Source organism: Bufo bufo, chromosome 4 (genome assembly GCF_905171765.1).
Source record: "Bufo bufo chromosome 4, aBufBuf1.1, whole genome shotgun sequence".
Lineage (NCBI taxonomy): Eukaryota > Metazoa > Chordata > Amphibia > Anura > Bufonidae > Bufo > Bufo bufo.
Window position 1 is genome coordinate 474,781,832 of NC_053392.1, and position 21,756 is coordinate 474,803,587.

The window sequence follows — 21,756 nt, forward strand, 5'->3', positions numbered from 1 at the left end:
ATCGGCTGCACAGGATCACAAGGCACATTATGCCTGCGGTCCAGTCCAAGCAGCATTTTGACCGGACCTCAGGCATAATTGTGCCTTGCGATCCAGTGCATCCGATTGCCTGCGGCTGTGGCTACGGTGCCATTCACTTCAATGGATCGTCACGCCCCCTCCTGCCCCACAACATAGTGAGCCGGTCGCGATGTAGTGCATTCTGGAAAGAATCATCTGGCGTGAACAAGGACTAAACTTAGAGTCATTTCACACCACAAGCCAGCCACCTCCCTGCATAAGGAAGCGTGGCGGTGCATTGAAATTTGGTTTTGATTTAAAATAATTTTTTGCATCAGGACAAGTAGATTGTCATGAGGGACAAGTAGATCGAGCCCCCCGCTTTAGTCCTTCGACAAGTAGCTTTTTGTTTTTTTATTTCCACACCCCTGCTTACTCCAGCACCGTTCTTTGTGGCACTTCTCCAATACTCCTGCAGCTGTCTGTTTTCAAACGGCAGCGGTGAGGTGACATACCTGGATACAGCATGTGATTGCAGTGGCTGCAGCAGTGAGGTGCCGGATCCAGGCACATCATAGAAGCTTGTGACCTGCACAGTGACATGCCTGCATTTGGGACCTTACTGCTGCAGCCAATCACTGTCCTCTGCTGAGGCCTGTGAACAGCTGCAGGGGTCCAGTGCCGTAACCAGGTACCTTATTACTACTGTCAGAAAACAAACAGCAGCAGGCGTACTGGAGGAGCACCACGGAGAATGGCAAATAAGAGGAGAGTATATGATGGTTTGTTATTTTCTTTTAAGACATTCTAAGGGTTGTCCACAATTTCTAATTATCTTGGACAATTCCTTTAAACCGTTAGATGCCAGCTTCCGGTGCCTCAATGGGTTGCCATTGCAGACAGAGCTCAGCACAATTCATAGTTTCTTTTCTAACAAACCCCCAAAAAAGAAAAAAAAATTAAAAGTTAATCAAGAATTTATATGTACCCCAAAATAGTTTTCTAAAAAAATATGACTCATGCCGGAAAAAACAAGCCCAACTACAGCTACATCGATGGAAACATTTTTTCCCCAAAAAATGTGCTCTTATTGTGGTAAAAGAAGTAAAATGGAAATAAAACTGAACCAACCCAAAGAATAAAAGCCAACGTGCTGTTTTGCCGCACGGTGAACAATATACTGTAAATAAAAAAACTCAGAAATCATGGTGGAATTGCTGGGTTTTCGCCACTACCCAAAAGAAAAACTAAACAAAAAAGTGAAAAGATAATCAATTAGTAATATGCACTTGTAAATGGTGCTGAAATTTAACAAGCCCTTATATGGTTATGTTAACGGAAGAATAAAAAAAAAAATGATGGCTTTCTAAATGTGGCAATGCAAAAACAAAAATTTTGTAAAGTCCTTAAAGGGAACCTGTCATCAACTTTATGCTACCCATACTAACGGCAGCATAAAGTAGAGACAAATGAATTGATTTCAGCGCCCTGTCATTTATAAGTTTAAAGTAAGTGGTTGCCGAGAATCCTTGCAGACTGGGCCTGGAAAAGAGTCACGACCAACTGAGAAGAGTCATGGTTAGTCATGAATTCCTGCTCTCCTGCCCACCTGCTGATGATTGACAGTCTTCTACCTAGTTTTCTCCCTTTCTCTCTAGGAGAGAACTGCCAATCATCAGCAGACGGGCGGGGAGAGCAGGAGATTATGAATAACCAGGACTCTTCTCAAGTAGACTTGACTCTTTTCAAGGCCTGTACTGCAATGATTATGATGCTGGTTCTCGGCAACCACTTACTTTTAGTTCATGAGACACACCACTAAGATCAGCATTTATGTCACTATTTTATGTGGCCCTAAGTGAGGTCAGCAATAAATTGATGACAGGTTCCCTTCAAAGGGTTTGTCCAAACCTTTACAAGTGATGTCCTGTCCTGAACCTCATCGATCAGCTGTTCTGCAGTAGTTCGGGCACCGCGCTTTGTCTGTTGTGCAGTGGACAGAGATGGTTACTGTGGTTTTGCTGCCGTTCACTTCATATGAAGCTCATTTCACTGGACAATGGAGGGAGCTGGGCAGTTCCGCCACAAGAGCTACTTACTGGCGGCGTATCAGACGCCTGCTGATCTGAGAGCGATTGCCTATCCTGAGGATACATCATCACGTGCAAAAGGTTGGACAACTCCTTTAACACCAACATAGGGATGGTACTGAAGTGATTAATGTGACTTTTCAGACATATACCAAAAACCACATTACACGGTGGCATTAGGCGCATGGTTGCCAATAAGAATCATCTTGCCGGTTACAAGTACCTTCTCGGTGCCAGCTCGACAGCGTCTACAAAGCGGCTTAAAAGCAGTGATAATTTTAGTCTTTCCAACACGGGAGACAGGGAGGTGCACGTGTATTTACCGATGTAGCATGACAAATCCATGCTAGGCTCTCTTCACACTGATCTCTCTACTAGTACAGTAACTTCTCTACCATATGACACACAGCCCAGACCTATTAGTCTTCTAAAAGAGGAGACCATGGAAATTCTGGGATTATACCCAACAGTAGTTTTAAGAAAATCGTGCAGCTGTCAAAAGCTTACAAAAAAATGAAATGGAGAATAAGGGCATGGAGTAGAGCTTGGAAGCCGTGTCATGCCACATAACTGCTCCAAGTGATTTTATCTGCTTGGATTTCTCTGCAGCCAACACTCAGGCCTCCAAAAAGTAATTAGCTTTCGGAGCAAGAACTGACGTATATAAACTGATAATCTAGTGAGGCATCAGATTTTCTGCAACCAATTAGAAGGAATTTAAGCATCTTTACCATGGCTGTGTGCCCTCTTTTCTAGAGGGCTGCTCAGGGCATTATCATGCTGCACTGGCACAAATGTTCTCATTAATGTCACTGGCTACGTAACACTCACAGTTCAATGGCTTTATTCCACATGATGACGTAGCCTGAGAGCGTGAACATCTCCACGTTGACAATGTGAATATTTCCTCTTTCGGTACCCACATAGAGCCATTTGCTCTGGAAAGGCAGGTGGCAAAATGTTATCCTGGAAGAAAAAAATAATTTACTTGGTAAAAGTTCCATACTACAGCCATACAGTACAGCAATATTCACACTGCAAAATCAAAATATAAAGGAATGCATTTTATTACATAGTCACAGTGAGTTCTATAGAGGCAGCTCTTCATCTGTGTTACATGAGTACATGTTTTCATGAATAAATCGTCAGAATGGCTACAGATGGTATTTTCATGTACAGTTACTAATCTTAGATGCAGAAGGAGCTCAGCGTTTGATGAAGAATTAAATATTAATAATAAGGTAAACAGAAAAACTCAAAACGTAAAAAAAAGAAAAAAAAAAAAAGAAAAGGTAAAATCATCTTTTCTAGTTGCTATGTAGCTTATATCATTATAACAGTATTATACACTTTACTATGAATTGTTTGTTAAAGGGGTTTTCCAGGGGTACTGTATTGATGACCTATCTTCAGGATAGGTCATCAATATCTAATCGGTGGGGGTCCGCCTCTCTTCACCTTTAAAAAGAGGTTGCGGTGCTCACCAGCTCCTCCTAGGCCACTGACATCATGTCACGTGGCCTATGTGCAGCTCAGTCCCATTCAAGTGAATTGTCCTGGGCTGCAATACCATGCCGCTATCCAATGTACGGTACAGAAAATCAAAGGATGAGGCTCAGAAGGGCGCAGGAAACCGAAATACAATTTTGTAAAATAAAAACCGTGTAATGCGTTTCAGAGGCGTGCCTCTGAGGAAGGAGCCGACCTGCCTTTTAGTTTAGTAAACTGTACGTTCGATATCCTGCAATTCTCGGGGTTCCCTCTGGATCACTGGTGGGCAGCGCTGCGGATTGCCTGCCTGGTTTACATGCTTCTCTGTACAACCTGCTCCGGTGGGTGTCATTACTTACCATGCTCTCTCCTCTGGGTGGGACTCTGTATTTTAGCTATCCAAAGTATGGGGTTGTGCTTGGTATGCTGCGAGGAGGCTGCAGCACTCAGTGGAGCACTGCAGCCTCTTCAAACCGCTGATCGGCAGGGGTGCCAAGAATGCTGGATCCTCACCAATTATTCACTGATGACCTATCCTGTGGATGCATCATCAGTACTGTAGTCCTGGAAAACCCCTTAAGGCTATGAATAGCTTTGTTTTTGTTTTGTTTTTCATTTTGTGCTTAAAAATGTAATAGGTTTGAATTAAATACTTCAACCCTTTTACTCTGCAGCCTTCACATTTCACATACATTGCAGGCTGCTCTGTCCCATTCAGAGTGAAGTCTATCATCAGGTGAATTGATACCTTAGTCTGCAGCCATTATTTCTTCTCTCAAAGTTTAACTTTAATTTGGTCATAAATCAGCTTAGGCTACTTTCACACTGGCGTTTCTGGGTCCGCTTGTGAGATCCGTTTCAGGGCTCTCACAAGCGGCCCAAAATGGATCAGTTTAGCCCCAATGCATTCTGAATGGATAAGGATAGGTTCAGAATGCATCAGCTTGCCTCCGTTCAGCCTCGATTCCGCTCTGGAGGCGGACACCAAAACGCTGCTTGCAGCATTTTGATGTCCGCCTGATGATGCGGAGCCAAACGTATCCGTCCTGACTTACAATGCAAGTCAATGGGGACGGATCCGTTTTCACTGACACAATGTGGTGCAATTGAAAACGGATCCGCCTCCCATTGACTTTCAATGCAAGTCAAAACGGATCCGTTTGCATTATCAAGAACATTTTTTTTTTTTTTTTTTCATGGTAATGCAAATGGATCCGTTCTGAACGGATACAAGCGTTTGCATTATAGGTGCAGATCAGTCTGTGCAGATACCAGATGGATCCGCACCTAACGCAGGTGTGAAAGTAGACTTAGATGTTCATTCAGAGAGGGGATCTGATTGATGTGGGTCACATTTCTGTGGCTGTGGGATGGTGTTTCGGTAGCTTCCATTGACATGTAGAGGGGATACAGATGTGAGGGTGGACCAGAAGCTATCAGACATTTGTGGCATATCTTATAGTTTAGTAATAGTTTTATTTATAAAAGAGTGGACAATTCTTTTAAGTCTCCTTCCATGAAAGTACAGTATGTCAAAATATATCAATTGAAAGGGCTGAACTGCAACACCTCATAGAACCCACAGACAGGAGTGGCACTGGTTATGTATGCAAATGTGACACATACTACCAGTACCTTCTACAGAAAGCTACAAGCAATCAGTAACAACATAAAAAATAACCGCATGGCCAGGGTTGCAGTACTAGTGAATAAAAAGGACCTGTCCCCTCTCCTGACATGTCGTTTTGAGTAACTACTTGTCTACTACTTCTCTATTAAATAAAAACTCTGGAAGAGGTTTTCTTAATTCTGCGTTGTGTTGTTCTTCTGTTAATCCTACTAGAAATGCTTTAATAAATTGACAAGCACATGTTACCAATCCTCTTACCAACAGGCTTTGTCTCTACACAGTCTGTCACTGCCAGCATTGATTGGACAATGTCAGATTGTGCAGGGACACCCCCAGCTCGTAACACCTAGTTGGCAATTTATTCCTAAATTTCTAGAATGAATAATAGAGGGACACCACAATGTACAGTTCTAAGAAAAGGTATTCCAGGATAGTTATTTAATGTGGAATATATACACTCCCCAAAAGGATTATTAGGAACACCTGTTCTATTTCTCATTAATGATATTATCTAGTCAAACAATCACATGGCAGTTGCTTCAATGCATTTAGGGTTGTGGTCCTGGTCAAGACAATCTCCTGAACTCCAAACTGAATGTCAGAATGGGAAAGAAAGGTGATTTAAGCAATTTTGAGTGTGCCATGGTTGTTGGTGCCAGACGGGCCGGTCTGAGTATTTCACAATCTGCTCAGTTACTGGGATTTTCATGCACAACCATTTCTAGGGTTTACAAAGAATGGTGTGTAAAGGGAAAAACATCCAGTATGCGGCAGTCCTGTGGGCAAAAATGCCTTGTGGATGCTAGAGGTCAGAGGAGAATGGGCCGACTGATTCAAGCTGATAGAAGAGCAGCGTTGACTGAAATAACCACTCGTTACAACCGAGGTATGCAGCAAAGCATTTGTGAAGCCACAACACGCACAACCTTGAGGCGGATGGGCTACAACAGCAGAAGACCCCACCGGGTACCACTCATCTCCACTACAAATAGGAAAAAGAGGCTACAATTTGCACGAGAAAAATGTTGCCTGGTCTGATGAGTCTCGATTTCTGTTGAGACATTCAAATGGTAGAGTCCGAATTTGGCGTAAACAGAATGAGAACATGTATCCATCCTCTGATGGCTACTTCCAGCAGGATAATGCACCATGTCACAAAGCTCGAATCATTTCAAATTGGTTTCTTGAACATGACAATGAATTCACTGTACTAAAATGGCCCCCACAGTCACCAGATCTCAACACAATAGAGCATCTTTGGGATGTGGTGGAACGGGAGCTTCGTGCCCTGGATGTGCATCCCTCAAATCTCCATCAATTGCAAGATGCTATCCTATCAATATGGGCCAACATTTCTAAAGAATGCTATCAGCACCTTGTTGAATCAATGCCACGTAGAATTAAGGCAGTTCTGAAGGAAAAAGGGGGTCGAACACCGTATTAGTATGGTGTTCCTAATAATTCTTTAGGTGAGTGTATTTTTACTAAAACCAACATGACAGGAGCAGTCACATGTCCTTTTTAGTCTATCTTATATGGAGCCAAGAAATAGCGAACAGCTGTTGTCAAAGCCGATCATCACACACAGTAGTCAGGAAATGTCAACATGCTACTTAACAGAATATTGCAAAAAGAAAAAAAAGTGACTGAGCAGTTCCTTTATATACAGTTCTCTCTACAAAGACACTACAGGGCTGCCTAAGGAATGATTCATATGTTCCCTTGTATTGTTTTAAATTCTGCTTTTTCAAAGGGTTGATGTCAAGGCAAATAGCTTCCACAGCAAATAACAAAGCTTTTAACAATTTGTACTACAAAGAATACATTTGCAATAAATATTGTGTTTAAAGGTCCCGTGGGATTCGTACAGGAGATGGCAATGCCTCGAGGTAAACGCGTATGGACCTGGATATCATTGACATTTCTAGTGTATACGGATATCTCCTGTAACCGGATCCCTTTAGGATATTTCCCGGCTGGGGATTTCAAATCATGCTCTTTAGAAGAGTCCAGGTTCCGTTATAGCGATAGTATGCGCAGGAAAACAAAAAATGCCCTCTTAGCTAATCACAGGCTTAGACATGGCATCGCTGTGGCTGAGCGGGTATTTCTCGCCAGTTGCTGTGTGTTAAGCGAGGATCAGATAGTGCAGACCAGTGGGGACCTGGTAAGTGTCATTACAGCAGCAGCGAGTATCTAGGAAGTGAGTAATATATCAAAGGCAACACTTCGTAATGTATCTTATTGCTCTAGAGTCAGATGTCTCTGCATTTTTTATTTTTATTTATTTTATGCATTTACAGTCCTTGGACATATCAGTATGTCTTTGGAGTGTGGGAGGAAACCGGAGTACCCGGAGGAAACCCACGCAAACACGGGAAGAACAAAACTCCATGCAGATGTTGCCCTTGGTCGGATTCAAACCTAGTGCTAACCACTGAGCCACCGTGCTGCCCTCATTTTGTGAGAAATCTGACTTGGGAGAGGAAGACAGGCTGCCTGCTCACTGAAGAATCAGATTAAATCATTCCATCAATGTCTATGGAGAAGGGAATGGGAGGAAGGAAGTGTAAAGAGACCAGACAGCTGAAGAATGATTTGTCAGCTAATAGTGTTATATGTCACCCCAGCTGCGTTATTGACATCTATAGTACTCAGTACTTGTCTAGAATATCCTATATAGTGCTTCAGAATGATTCTGAGTAAGAGAGAGCAAGGGAGCAGAATTTCTGTCTCTGTGTGTATGCTATGGACAGACATGATGAGCAGTTAGTCTCCATCCACCAGCTTGGAGCCAGATTTATAGATGCAGCCTGCAAAGGAGAAACCTGCTAAAATGTCAGCTACAAGTCATATAATGGTCAGATACAGTGCAGTATCTCACTTATTCAGAAAAGTTATTTGAAAATATGGGTACACTTTACTACTTATGCACATGTCGTTTTAACTGCTATGTACAACCTCCAAATTGTATGGAAACATAATGGAGTGTCCAGAGAAGCGAGTGAAATGTGAAACAGATTAGAACATTCATCTTTCAGTTTTGGAGAGCTGCATTCATGTTTTTCTCACTAGATTAAGCAGGATACCAGATAGGGCAGTAATCTAAAACTACATCATTTAGAGGGATCGACAGGGAGACAGTATTATCTGACATTATTATGGGCAGATGGTGACTGGAGATAACAGACTGCTGCTGTACAATACCCTAGGTACTCATACACATAAGTTAAGCGGATTCAAAACGGACGATTTCAACCAAAACGTTCATTCGTCAGGTGAGATTTAACAACGTACCATCATTTTAGCTGTCCACTGACAGCTCATCATCTGAAAAGAAGTCGGCCATGTTTGAAATTTTTGTCCGATAGTCAAATGAAAGATCTCTTGTCCAAAGAAAGACTGAAAGAACGTTCCCAGAAACATGTATGGCCAGTGTGATCTGCAGAATCAGCCAGCCAATCTGTGTATGGCTATGAAATTGCCCATTCCATGGTTGTTCAAACATTAACCTGCTTCTAAGTAGGTTATGGCTACTTTTAAGCACCTTTAATCTTGCTGTACACATAAGATGATAAATCGACCAAAATATGGCTGATCAGTCGTTATGCCATACTCTAGTAGTTTCAGCTGACAAAAATATACTCCCAACAAATCACATTTTTGGCAGACAAAAGGTTGCGGTTAAATATTTGTGTATAATTTTCTAATGAAGGCTGGCGGAAAGGGTTGAAAACGGCTGTCTTTTGTCTCATGTGTATGGGCAGATTTCGTCATTCTCATAAAAAATAATGCAAAGAAAGAAACTCTAAACAGGTTCAGAATGCACACAAGAACATTAAATGTCTGCATTAAAGTCCCAAAATACTGTAGCACTAGTTCCTTCCACTGAAGATAACATTCTGGCATCTACATCACACAGTACTCTGAGGAGCAGGTCTTTCCTACTGTTCCTTCTGGTCCCATAATCTGTTTTTACAGTCAAATCTAATTCTTGACTAAAGTGTGTCCATTAATTGGTTCATTTTATGCCTTTGACTGTAGCTGGAACGTTAGCAAAAATCTGTTATCACATACTTTCTCGTGTTCTTTTTGGCCATTTTTAATGTCAGGAAGTATGCCCAGGCTCTGCTGATTAATCCACAAGGGTGAAATGTGCGGAAGTCTAAATACAAACTCTGCATTCCGGTTTACACATTTAAGAAGTTAACTAAACTTTTGTTAACATGTTCCTAATGCCCTAATACCAGTTTTTGTAATATACTTTATTAATGTATTTTGCATTTTTATTACACTTTTCCCTACCTAAAGCGCACGTTTCGCTGTGTGCTTAAAATCTACTTCTCTCTCTGTACACCGCTGAGCGGTGTACGGAGTACGGGCTGTATACATTTTATGAATGGGGACGCAGCGCAGTGATTACAGGCAGAATCACATATTGCTGCTCCTGCACGTGCCCCCGGAAGGTTTACAGGGTACCCATGTGTTATGCCAGGATTTTGTAAACCTCGAGGGGCACAGGCAGGAGCAGGAATATGCGCTCCTGCCCGTACTCACTGCGCTGCGGCCCCATTCATAAAAATGTCAGCGGTGTACAGAGAAGTAGATTTTAACCCCTTAAGGACACGGCCATATTTCACCTTAAGGACCAGGCCATTTTTGCAAATCTGACCAGTGTCACTTTAAGTGGTGATAACTTTAAAAAGCTTTGACTTATCGAGGCCATTCTGAGATTGTTTTTTCGTCACATATTGTACTTCATGGCACTGGTAAAATGAAGTAAAAAAAAATAATTTTTATTTTTAAAAAAAAAAATTACCAAAATCTTTTTAAAAATTGCACATTTCCAAGTTTCAATTTATCTACTTCTATAATATATAGAAATACCTCCAAAAATAGTTATTACTTTACATTCCCCATATGTCTACTTTGTGTTTGGATCATTTTGGGAATGATATTTTATATTTTGGGGATGTTACAAGGCTTAGAAGTTTAGAAGCAAATCTTGAAATTTTTCAGAAATTTTCAAAAACCCAATTTTTAGGGACCATTTCAGGTCTGAAGTCACTTCAACCCCAAAATGACCCCATTCTAGAAACTACACCCCTCAAGGTATTCAAAACTAATTTTACAAACGTTGTTAACCCTTAAGGTGCTCCACAAGAGTTATTAGCAAATGGAGATGAAATTCTTTTGCCAAATTTTCAATTTTAACCAATTTTTTCCTACTAACAAAACAAGGGTTAACAGCCAAACAAGACTATCTTTATTGCTCTGACTCTGACGTTTACAGAAACACCCCCTATGTGGTCGTACACTACTGTACGGCCACACGGCGGGGAGTAGAGGGAAAGGAGCGCCGTGTGGTTTTTGGAGGGCTGATTTTTATGGATCGGTTTATTTACACCGAGTCCTGTTTCAAGCCCCCCTGATGCACCCCTGGAGTAGAAACTCCCTAAAAGTGACCCCATTTTGGAAACTACAGGATAAGGTGGCGGTTTTGTTGGGACTATTTTTAGGGTACATATGATTTTTGGTTGCGCTATTAAATTTTTGTGAGGCAAGGTTACCAAAAATTGAAATTCTGAAATTTCATCTCCATTTGCCATTAACTGTTGAGGAACACCTAAATGGTTAATAAAGTTTGTAAAATCAGTTTTAAATACCTTGAGGGGTGTAGTTTCTTAGATGGGGTCACTTTTAGGGAGTTTCTACTTTAGGGGTGCATCAGGGGGGGCTTCAAAAGGGACATGGTGTCAATAAAAAAGGCAATCAAAATCGGCCTTCCAGAAACCATGTCGGTCCTTTCCTTTTGCGCCCTGCCTTTTAGCGATACAGCAGTTTACGACCACAAATGTGGCGTTTCTGTAAACTGCAGTATCAGGGTAATAAATATGAAGTTTTGTTTGGTTGTTAACCCTTGCTTTGCTACCGTAAAAACCGGACTGAAATGGAAAAGTGCCAAAAATAGCTGTTTTGGCACCGTTTAAATATTTTTTTTTGGATAGTGTTAATCTGGGTTAGGTCATGGGGTATTTTTATAGAGGAGATTCTTACGGACGCGGCGATACCTAATAAGTCTACTTTTTTACAATTATTTTGGTTTTAGACTATATTATCCTTTTCGATACAAAAAAATATTTTTGTATCTCTAAAGTCTAAGTTATTTTTTTTAGCCGATTGTATTAGGTAGCTCATTTTTTGCGGGATGAGGGGACGGTTTTAATGGCACTATTTTGGGGGCTATATGACTTTTTGATCGCTTGCTATTAAACTTTTTGTTATCTAAGGTTACAAAAAAACATTTTTTAATTTTTTTTTATTTTTTTTTTGGACCGTGTAAATCTGGGGGTTAAGTCATGGGGTATTTTTATAGAGGAGATTATTACAGACGCGGCAATACCTAATTTGGATACTTTTTTAAAATTATTTTAGTTTTACAAACTTTTTGAACAAATTTTTTTGGTGTCTCAAGTCTGAGAACCATAGTTTTTATCGATGGTCAGTGGCTAAATGGAAAAGGGGATTACAAATTTAGTACTCCATGGAAGTGTGGTACTCCCTGAAGCAACCAATAATGCAGAGGCCCGGATGATCGGGGCACGTGTCCGATTGAGTAGTGGTGTCCTTCCGTATCCCCCTACTGTGACACACTCTGCACTTTTTTTTATCCGGGCGCCTACAGTTCCCGAGGTACTCCGGCCTGCTCTTTCCCGGTCAGAAAAGATCAGGGCCTTGAAGACTGCCTCATAGAACTGCAGGAATGTCCCTGTGTTGCCAGCGCTCCGACACAGCACAAAAGAGTTGTACATGGCAACCTGCACCAAGTAGACCGCAACTTTTTTGTACCATGTCCGCGTTTTGCGCATGGCGTTATATGGCTTGAGGACTTGATCAGAGAGATCAACTCCTCCCACATACCGATTGTAGTCGACGATACAATTGGGCTTGAGGACCGTTGCCGCGGGACCTCGCACAGGGACAGGGGTGATGCCGTTACTGTGAATTGTGGACAGTACAAGGACATACCTCTTGGGGGGGGGGGGGGGGGGGGGGGGAATGTAGGCATTTCCGGATGGCCTCAAACCGGGAGCGTGTCATGGCCGTACTGTAGAGTGGGGTCTGGTAGAGGATGTCCCGCCGGGCCTAGCCAAAAAGGAGCCCGGGTTTTGAGCGACCAACTGTTGGGCGTACAGGTTCGTCTGCTCCACCATTAGATTTACCAGTTGGTCACTGAAAAAAATGACTAAAAAAGTCGTATTCAGTGAAGCCCACTGTGTAAATCTGGATTCCTGGTTGTCCAACAAAATCAAGAATTGCGGGCTCAAAGTTCTCTGCGGTACACCAGCCAAGTTCACCTGCAGGCGGCTCAGATGGACTGACCTGGTGTGCCGGAAAACTAGTACGAGCCTCAGAGCTGCTCGTACTAGGGTGGGCCACAGGGTCCCTAGCATTGGGGTCCCCTCGATCCGCCTGGTAGTGTCTCCGCCGCCTTGGAGGCTCATCATCGCTTGATAAAGACGACGCGGATGACAAAAGGAACGAGGGGTCATACTCGTGCTCACTGGGGCTCTCGGACTCGGAGGCAAGGAGGGCGTATGCCTCCTCGGCCGAGAACGTCCGGTGGGCCATAGGGGAGTGTGTGTCTGCGTGTGTGTATGTGTGTGTGTGTGTGTGTGTGTGTGTGCGCGCGAGCGTGTAAAGAGCCCAAAAAATTTGAAATAAAAAAAAATAATAAATCGAACTCCCTGATCAGCCGTCCGAAGCTGATAAGCGGTGGGGTGGGCGATGCACTAACAGTGGCCGGACGCTAAAGAGTGCCGGCCACTGTCAGCGTACGCAAAAAAAAAAAAAAAACTTGCGCCCCCAAAAAAAAGGGTGAAAGGGGGGGGGGGGTCTTAGGGACCCCAGACACCCTAAGAGGATGATGCAACACTAAAAACCTTAACTTTCCCTAAAGTCTCCCTGCCTGAACTAAACCTTTCCCTACCGTGTCCCTAACCTACCTTTTAGTGCCAGATGGCACTGTGGAGGATCGAAAGAGGGGGTGCTGGGCACAGATCAGGGGGTACAATCTGGAGATCGGGCAGCAGGCTGCTCTATCTGCGTAGTCCAAAGGCTGAATGGAGGAGGAGAGGGGAGAACGGGGGAGTTAACTCCCACCTGCCCGTGCAGTCAATCAGAAGAGATCCTGTGAATTTATACAAAAGTGTAATAAAAATACAAAATACATTACAAAAAGTGTCATTAAAGCATTGGGGACCGATTCACAAAGATTTATACAAAAGTTTAGTTACTCTTTAAGAATGCCTGAAAGCTGTATCACCTCCAAGTGATGCTCAGGAACGGGGGGGGGGGGGGGGGGGAAGACAGGGCAATGGGAATTATACCTTTTACCAGCAGACTAAACTAAATAGGACTAAACTGCAAACAGCTCTGTTCCTGTCAACAGGCATAGTGTGGAGATGCTCTTTGGAGGGCTTACATTAAATTAGTAGGATGGTCTAAATAAAAGAAATACCTTCAACTACAAGTTGTCCTACTTTTATGAATAACAGAGTGTGACACTTTATTTTAAACCTCACTTCATTTAGAAGACAGAATAATAAAAAGCAAAGTCAAAATTACACATAGAACATAAACAATTGCAATATTGTAGACCATCCGTGTACAGTGCGTTTGCAAAGTCTTCAGACCTTTTTACATTTTAGGTTGAGGCCTTGTAAAAAAAAAAAAAAAAAAAAAAAAAAGTTTTTCTCTTTTTCTTCATTTTTTTCTGCACTATGTAAGGGTACTTTCACACTTGCGTTGTTGGATTCTGGCAGGCAGTTCATCACCGGAACTGCCTGCCTGATCCAGAAATCCGTATGCAAATGCATAGCATTTGTAGACTGATCCGTATGCGGATCCGTCTTACAAATGCATCTCAATGCCAGTGTCATTCGGAAAAAAGGATCCGGTATTTATTTTTTTTCACATTTTTAAAGGTCTGCGCATGCTCACACACCGGAAAACCGGATCAGTTTTTCGGGAACACTTGATGCCAAATCCGGCATTATTGCATTTGTTCTTTTTTTATTTATTTTTTCAAAAATATTTTATTTGATTTTACATTTTAACATATAAACAATATTAACATATACAATGTCGTATCTGCTAGTTGACAATCAAACTTCATACGAAACAATGTACAGTTTTAAAATAACACATTTCCCTTTGAGTCTGTTACTTTAAAATACAGAGAACAATGTGTAAACAAACATTTCCTTTGTCAGAAGTATCATGTTCTTTTATTACCAACTCTCTTGGTGCTTCCTTTTTTTATTTCCCTAATTTCTCTAAAGTACCTTTGAGCTCTTCTAATAAGTATAATTCGGTATGTCTAAAGGGAGCCACCAGCTGTTCTCTCTCCCTGTCTTCAAAATAACAGATAATAAATTATTTCCATTTCTTAAAAAAAACAAAAACGTTTTGTCTGGTTTTCTTTATCTTTGGTTGCTAATAATTGTTCTATCCATATAATTTTTTTTGTGGGCAGAATTACCTCTTTAAAATTTGGGAGTTGTTGAAGTAACCAGTTACCCAATATGCATTTCTTTGCCGCCATGATAATGATATGTGCTATGGGAGGCAGATGGGTGACTGTCTGTTGTAGAGCTGGACCTTTTACTGCAGGAATGAAACAATGCCATTTTGCCGTTTATGGGACCCATAAAATTGCTTGACCTTTTAATTATTGCATGAGTGTTGTCCCAGAAGGCTTTCAATTGTTTGCAGCGCCAAAGCCCATGGTACAAATCAGATTTCTGTTCTTGACATTTTGGGCATTGGGTTTGCCTGTTCAGCATAAGGGCTAATGGAGGCAAATTAAATACATAGATTGCCCTATGCATGATTTTCAATTGGGTTTCCCTCCAATTTTCAAATAGGATATGTTTTCTAAAGTCTATCCACCCACTAACTACGGTAGCTCCCTTCCCACCTCCTCATCCAACTGCTTTGCCCAACCTTTATAAATGGAATGGATGTTCCCTGAGAGCAGCTTGGTCCTAATAAAGGAATACAACCTGATATGGAGTATCTGTCATTGCAAGTAAGGAGAGTATCAAAAGCATTCGAGGGAGCCTCTCTAACAATATCTGATAGCTTTGACCTACAATAATGCATTATTTGCTGGTAGGGGAAGTGTTGGAGACCTTGGAGGTTATACTTTTTACATATTTCTTCAAGTGTTAGCCATCTTGGTTCTTGATCATGAATCAAGTTCTCTACTCTGTTTATTCCTTTTTCTTTCCAGCTTTGGAATAAACGACTCATTCTCCTCTCTTGGAATTCTGGCGAACCCCACAAGGGGAGATGTTTAGAACATTGATAAGAAAGATTAAATAGTTTACGTGTTATTTTCCATGTAATAAGGGTATCTCTGAGAAGGGTAGAACATTTCATCATTGGTGGGAGATTGGAAAATTGAGAATGTACCAAGGCCATCAGATCCTATGGACTTCCCATAACCTTTTCTAATGGTAGATTGGAGTAGTAGTTGGTGTTTCTTTTCCAATCCAAAATATGATGTAATAAACATGCTATGTTATATCCCCTCACATTTGGAAAATTTACTCCACCCTCTGCTTTAGGTCTCATAAGTTTGTCTAGAGCTATTCTGGGCCTCCGTCCCGACCATATAAATGAGACGAAATGTGAATTTAATGCAGTTGCATCTTTGTGTTTTATCAGTACTGGTATCGTTTGTAGAGGGTACAAAAGGCTAGCAAAGCAGGACATTTTGAATAAGTGACACCTCCCCACCAAGTTGAGTGGAAGATTAGCCCACCTTTTCAAGTCAGAGAATATCCTTTCTAGTAGGGGTTTGTAGTTCAAGTTGTAAAAAGGGGCAGGGAATCGGCCTATCTTTGTACCCAGATATTTAATATGGTCGCTTGGGGGTGCTATGCCATAAAATTTGTGTATCAAGGTACTGTGAAGGCATAAAGGTTCCTCCCCCATTAACCCATCTGGGCCTGGTGCTTTGCATGTTTTTTGTGACCCAATGGCTTCCAGCACCTCTCTTTCCGTCACTGGGGAATTCAGGAAGGATAATTGTTCATTTGATACCTTAGGGATGTGTATCTGGTCTAGTATTGTGGTTTGCTGTATAGGGTCATTTGTATCAGCGTATAAGTTTTTGTAGAAATCGCCCAGGATTCTATTTATATTCTGGGGGTCTGTAGTTATATCACCCTTTTCATCAGTTAACGCCCCTATGAGTAGCTGGAGGCTTATCCTTAGAAAGGCCTGCTAGTAATCTTCCCGATTTATTGCTATATCTGTAAAGGGTGGCCTCCCATTCTTTTTTATAGAAACTCTCTTTCTCTGCTGCCCATCGGTTAAAGGCTTTTTGGGCCTTTTTCCAATCTTGGAGGTGAGCAAATGAAGGGGATCTTAAGTAACTGACATATGCGCATCCCAGTTTCTGGCTAGTCTGTTTCTATTTATTCCACATTTCCTTTTTCCTTCCCACTACATAAGAAATGATCTTGCCCCTCAGCCTTTGCAGTGTCCCAGAACAAACTGATATTGTCTCTGTGGCCCATATTATCTATGTCATATTCCCCCCACCATGCTTTCAAGAGTGAAGCAAACTTCTCATCTCTGGCTAGATGGGTAGGAAACCTCAATATCACTGCCCTTTCTTTGAGTTTCTGCCATTGTCAGTACTAATAGGGCATGGTCAGATACAACTATCTCTTGTAGTTGTTCTGAAATGACCCTGGACAGCAGGGGGGTTTTGTACGAGCATATAAATCGATCCTGGACCAGGAGACGTGAGCATGTGAGTGGAACGAGTATTCCCTACCCGCTGAATGTAAGTATCTCCATGTGTCTACAAGTCTCGTGGAGTCTATAAATGAGCCCAGTGTATTTTCGTGCCTTATTTTGTGTCATTGTTTATGAGACATTGGATCTCGGCTCCTGTCAATTTCCTGATTCCCTATGGAGTTAAATTCTCCTCCAACTACCTTTACTCCTGTTGTCTGAATGGCCACCTGAGTTTCTAGATTAAGAAAGAAATCACTATTGTCACTATTTGGGCCATATACATTGAACAGCTCTAATAGGCCGCATGGCGTGTCAATGGTCATGTGTAGTAGACGGCCATCACCATCTGGTGCTACAGATAATACTTTATGTGGTAGAGATTTGTGAATTAAGGTAAGCACTCCAGCAGATCTACCTTGGGCTGGTGAGCTATAGACTGATCCTACCCAGAGTTTACGCATATATTTTCATTCCCCCTCCTCTAGATGAGTTTCCTGTAATAATGCAACGTCTGCCCTTAATCTTTTTAAATGGCGAAGAACCATCTTCCGCTTCTCTGGAGAGCGGAGCCCCTTAACGTTCCAAGTGACTATACGCATAATTAGTTGTAAAGACAAAGACATTCATAAGCTGATAATCCTCACATATATAGTAGTGCCCTCTTGTGTTCTCCCTAAAGTAGAGTTTATCTCTAGCTCCATTTTTCTTTGAGTTGGTAATCAGACTCATAACGCATAACAGTAGACGGTCAGTCTCATAACCAATAAACAAATGCAACAACATAAACATGAACATTATTTTAACAAGAAGGGCCTTCTTTTGTACTAGGCTCCTTTCTACTATTCTCCTATTTCTAAACCTATGGTTATCTCTGGACTTCACTTTTTTCTAGAATTAAGACTCTAAATTTCTCCACTTCTCCTTCTAACAAAGCTTTCACTCCAAGAAGTGGGTAAACACATTGGGTGAAATTTACATCTATCACTCTTAGAATAATAATAAGCCCCCTATACTTATCAGTCCACTGTTAGGGTTGCATAACGGTTCAGTCTTTGGGGTCTCTGTCTCTTTGGGGATTATCTGGCTTCTGTGACCTGCAGTTCTTTCTCAGGAATTTTCCTCCATTCATTCCATCTTTGCTCCGAAACAGTACGTGCCTGGGAAGCGTGTTGAGAACTGCCCTTGTCCCCTTCCTGAAATAGAGTTGGCGAGTGTCTCTTGCTTGTATTGTTGGTCTTGTCGAGTTCTTTCCCTGATGTCCATCCTTGGGTCTCAGCAAATTTCCACGCTTCCACTGGTGATTTGAAGATATATGGAGCTTCACCTGCTATCCGAATCCTTAGTGTCGCAGGATACTGTAGTTGGAATTTTATCTTCTTTGCGTAAAGTGTGGAGCATATCATACTGTATTCTTTTCTTCTCTTTGCCACTTATGTGGAGTAATCTGCAAAACTCTTTTTCCCATGTACCTCCAGGGGGAATTTTCTTGAGCGGAATGCTCTCAAAATTTCTTTTTTATGGTTAAAATCAAGGAACTTTACTATGACTTGCCGGGGCCTATTCCCCTGTGCTTACTGCGTATTTGTCTGTTTTGATATTACAGACTGGGTAGGCCCTACACAGTGGGCTCTTTCCACTCTCTTAAGGCCTGTCAGACCCAGGGCTTTTGGGAGTTCTTCCTCGCAGAATTCCTGTAGTTGCAAAGGTTTCATGGATTCAGGAACCCCTAATATTCGCAGATTGTTTCTGAGTGACCTGTTTTCTAGGTCTTCCATGCGATCGTGCAATATAGTGTTTTCTCTTGAGATCTCTCTTAATTTATTATATGCCCCTGTGGCTTTCTCCTCTAGAGCTAGTATCCTTTGTTCCATTTCTTCCAATCTAGAGTGAGAATCTACGTCAGCGAGTATTTCTTAAAGTGAGGCCGACACCGATGTGATAAGAGTGTCTTTGATGTCTGGGACAATATGTTTTGCTACTTCAATAGCTATTCTTTTATAATCAAGCAGGGTCCCCAGGCGATCAGGAGATATCAGTTCCTGCTCTCCCACAAATAAGTCCGGAGAGCGAGTTTCAGCTTCACACGCATTTGCACGATTTTCACTATCTTTGTGCTGTTCATGATCTTCGTGGATTTTGCGCTCTTCTGGCACCATATTGCCTTCCCCTCCGTCTGGGCACCCTTGCATTTACGCCGGCTTACCACTGCTCCTGAACAAATATCTCTCCATGGAGGGACTCCTAGTGTAAGTAGGGGATGTAGATCCACCGCTTGGTAGTGCCAGCTGGTGGCTCTGTATGCAGCCATGTGCTGTTTCGGGAAGAGGTTGAAACGGAGCTCCTCACTACGCCGCCTTACATTCCAGTGCCGGAATCGGAAGTCCCATTATTGCATTTCAATGGAAAATAATGCTGGATCCGGTATTTTGGACGGAGAAAATACTGCAACATGCTGCAGTATTTTCTCCAGCCAAATACCGTAAGAGTGACTGAACTGAAGACATCCTGATGCATGCTTAACGGATTGCTCTCCATTGAAAATGCATTAGGATAAAACTGATTCGTTTTTTTCTGGTATTGACTCCCTGTGACGGAACTCAACACCGAAAAACTTTAACGCTAGTGTGAAAGTACCCTAACCCGTAATGACAAAGTGAAAACAGAATGCTCGAAATCTTTGTTAATTTATTGAAAAGGAAGAAATAAACTCTTTATTTAGTACTTAGTTGAAACACCTTTGGCAGTGATTACAGCCTGCAATCTTCTTGGATATGATGCCACAAGGTTTGTACACCTAGATTTGGGGATTTTATGCCATTCTTCTCTGAAGATCCTCTCAGGATATGTACAGTTAGATTGGGAATGTCAGTGGACAGCAATTTTCAGGTCTCTCCAGAGATGCTTGATTGGGTTCATGTCAGGGCTCTGGCTGGGCCACTCAAGGACATTCACAAAGTTGTCCCTAAACCACTCCTTTGTTATCTTGGTGGTGTACTTAGGGTCACTGTTTTGTTTGAAGGTGAAACTTTGGCCAATCTGAGATGCAGAGCACTCTGAATAGTTTTCATTAAGAATATATCTCTGCACTTTGCTCCATTCAGCTTTCTCTAAACTTTAACCAGTTTCCCTGTCCCAGCCGCTAAAAAACACACCTATAGCATGACACTGCCACCACCATGCTTCTCTGTAGGGATCGCCACCCAAGGTGCAAGGAATTTATACTAGCAAGACAAAAGTTAATTCTAAATACAAATGTCTCCCACATGCTAGATCCAGAAGTATTACATCAAACTCCAAAGAAACTGAGGTTGGTAATCAACCCACCTCAATTGTTTCTGTGCCAGCTTCAGGAAGCCAGATATGAGCTGGATCCTTCTAGAGCCAGCCGTATCTCCGAACCGTCTGACTACAGTGGTTCCAATGATTATTCCTGTACAATGATAGATTTGACGTTACCATCTTCTACTAAAGATCTCACTACAGTTCACTCTAGCAATAAGGTGAACTCCACTTTTTCACACTTTCTGGATTCCAACCTAGAGTAAATTGTCCAATCCTGTGGCCATCTATTCTACTGATAGCTACAATGTCGTTATTCACATTGCAGTAGCTTGCACGTTATCTGCTCAAAATATACTTCAGCCTCTGCCGCCTCCTCTTTAGCCTATTCTTCTCTCCTCTTTTTCCTTGGGCAAATGCAAGGCTAGTCCTGAGGTTAGAGAGGGTGTGTATGCCCAAGATAACATGAGTTCGAGTTCGAATGCGATTGTTAATAGAAAAATAAAAATAGAATTGACATTGATGTTGGTAAGTATTGAAATTTGTTACTTTACTGTAATAATGTATGTTAAATATTATCATCATGATTAATTGTTCACATATTCATTTATGTAATAACTGGTTGTTGTTTTTTTTATTCATGTATTTTAAGCAATATTTACACCTATTTTTCTTGAAATCACAATTATGTCATAATATGACATAAGTATCTTTATTTTTTATATTTATTTCTCATTTATTATGAATTATTTTTGTTATTTCTTCAACACTGAATATGGTTCATACTATGACCTTTGCACTTAATTTTCACTTCTGGGTCATTGCTATAAATGGGCAATGATGTCAACATTTTTTGTAAGGAGGTGGATTTGTCGCCCTCTGCTTGTCTGTTTTTATTGTTTTGTTTTTAATGATTTATTTGCAATAAATTATTTTTAGTATCCAGCGCCCCAGAAAACCTTTTTTTTTTTTTTTTTTACTCACTGTAGCGATGGTATTGAGCAGCACCTGGTTTCCCAAAAACATGATGCTTAGAACGGAGGCCAAAAAGTTTAACCCTGGTTTGAGCAGACAAGAGAATCTTGTTTCTCACATTCTGAAATTTGTTTAGGTCCTTTTTTGAAAACTTTAAGGAGGCAAATGTGTCTTTTGGGCCACTCTTCCACCTTCTGGAAGTTTCTCCCATCTGCATACAGGATCTTTGGAGCTTAGCCAGAGTGACTATTAGGTTGTTGACCTCCTCTCATACCATTAGTTTGGTAGGGTGGCAAGTTCTAGGAAGAGTAGTGGTTGTTCTAAACATCTTTCATTTAAGAATTATGGAGGCCACTGTGCTCTTGGAAAAAATATAAAGAAATAAAAATACAATGTGTGAATTTGCTTTGTATTTTAGCTCAAGGAGGCAACATAGTAAAATGTGAATAAAGTGAAAAGGTCTAAAAGAACTTT

At 41.5% G+C, this 21,756-nt stretch overlaps 1 protein-coding gene across 2 annotated transcripts in view; it reads right to left on the minus strand.

Moving 5' to 3' along the window:
- STXBP5 (syntaxin binding protein 5) overlaps positions 1–21,756 on the minus strand; it is a 427,346-nt gene that overhangs the window by 211,760 nt on the left and 193,830 nt on the right. For both annotated transcript variants that reach the window (XM_040429504.1, XM_040429505.1), the window contains exon 5: positions 2,922–3,056. In XM_040429504.1, the coding sequence (XP_040285438.1) occupies positions 2,922–3,056 (135 nt within the window). The remainder of the gene's footprint in view (positions 1–2,921; positions 3,057–21,756) is intronic.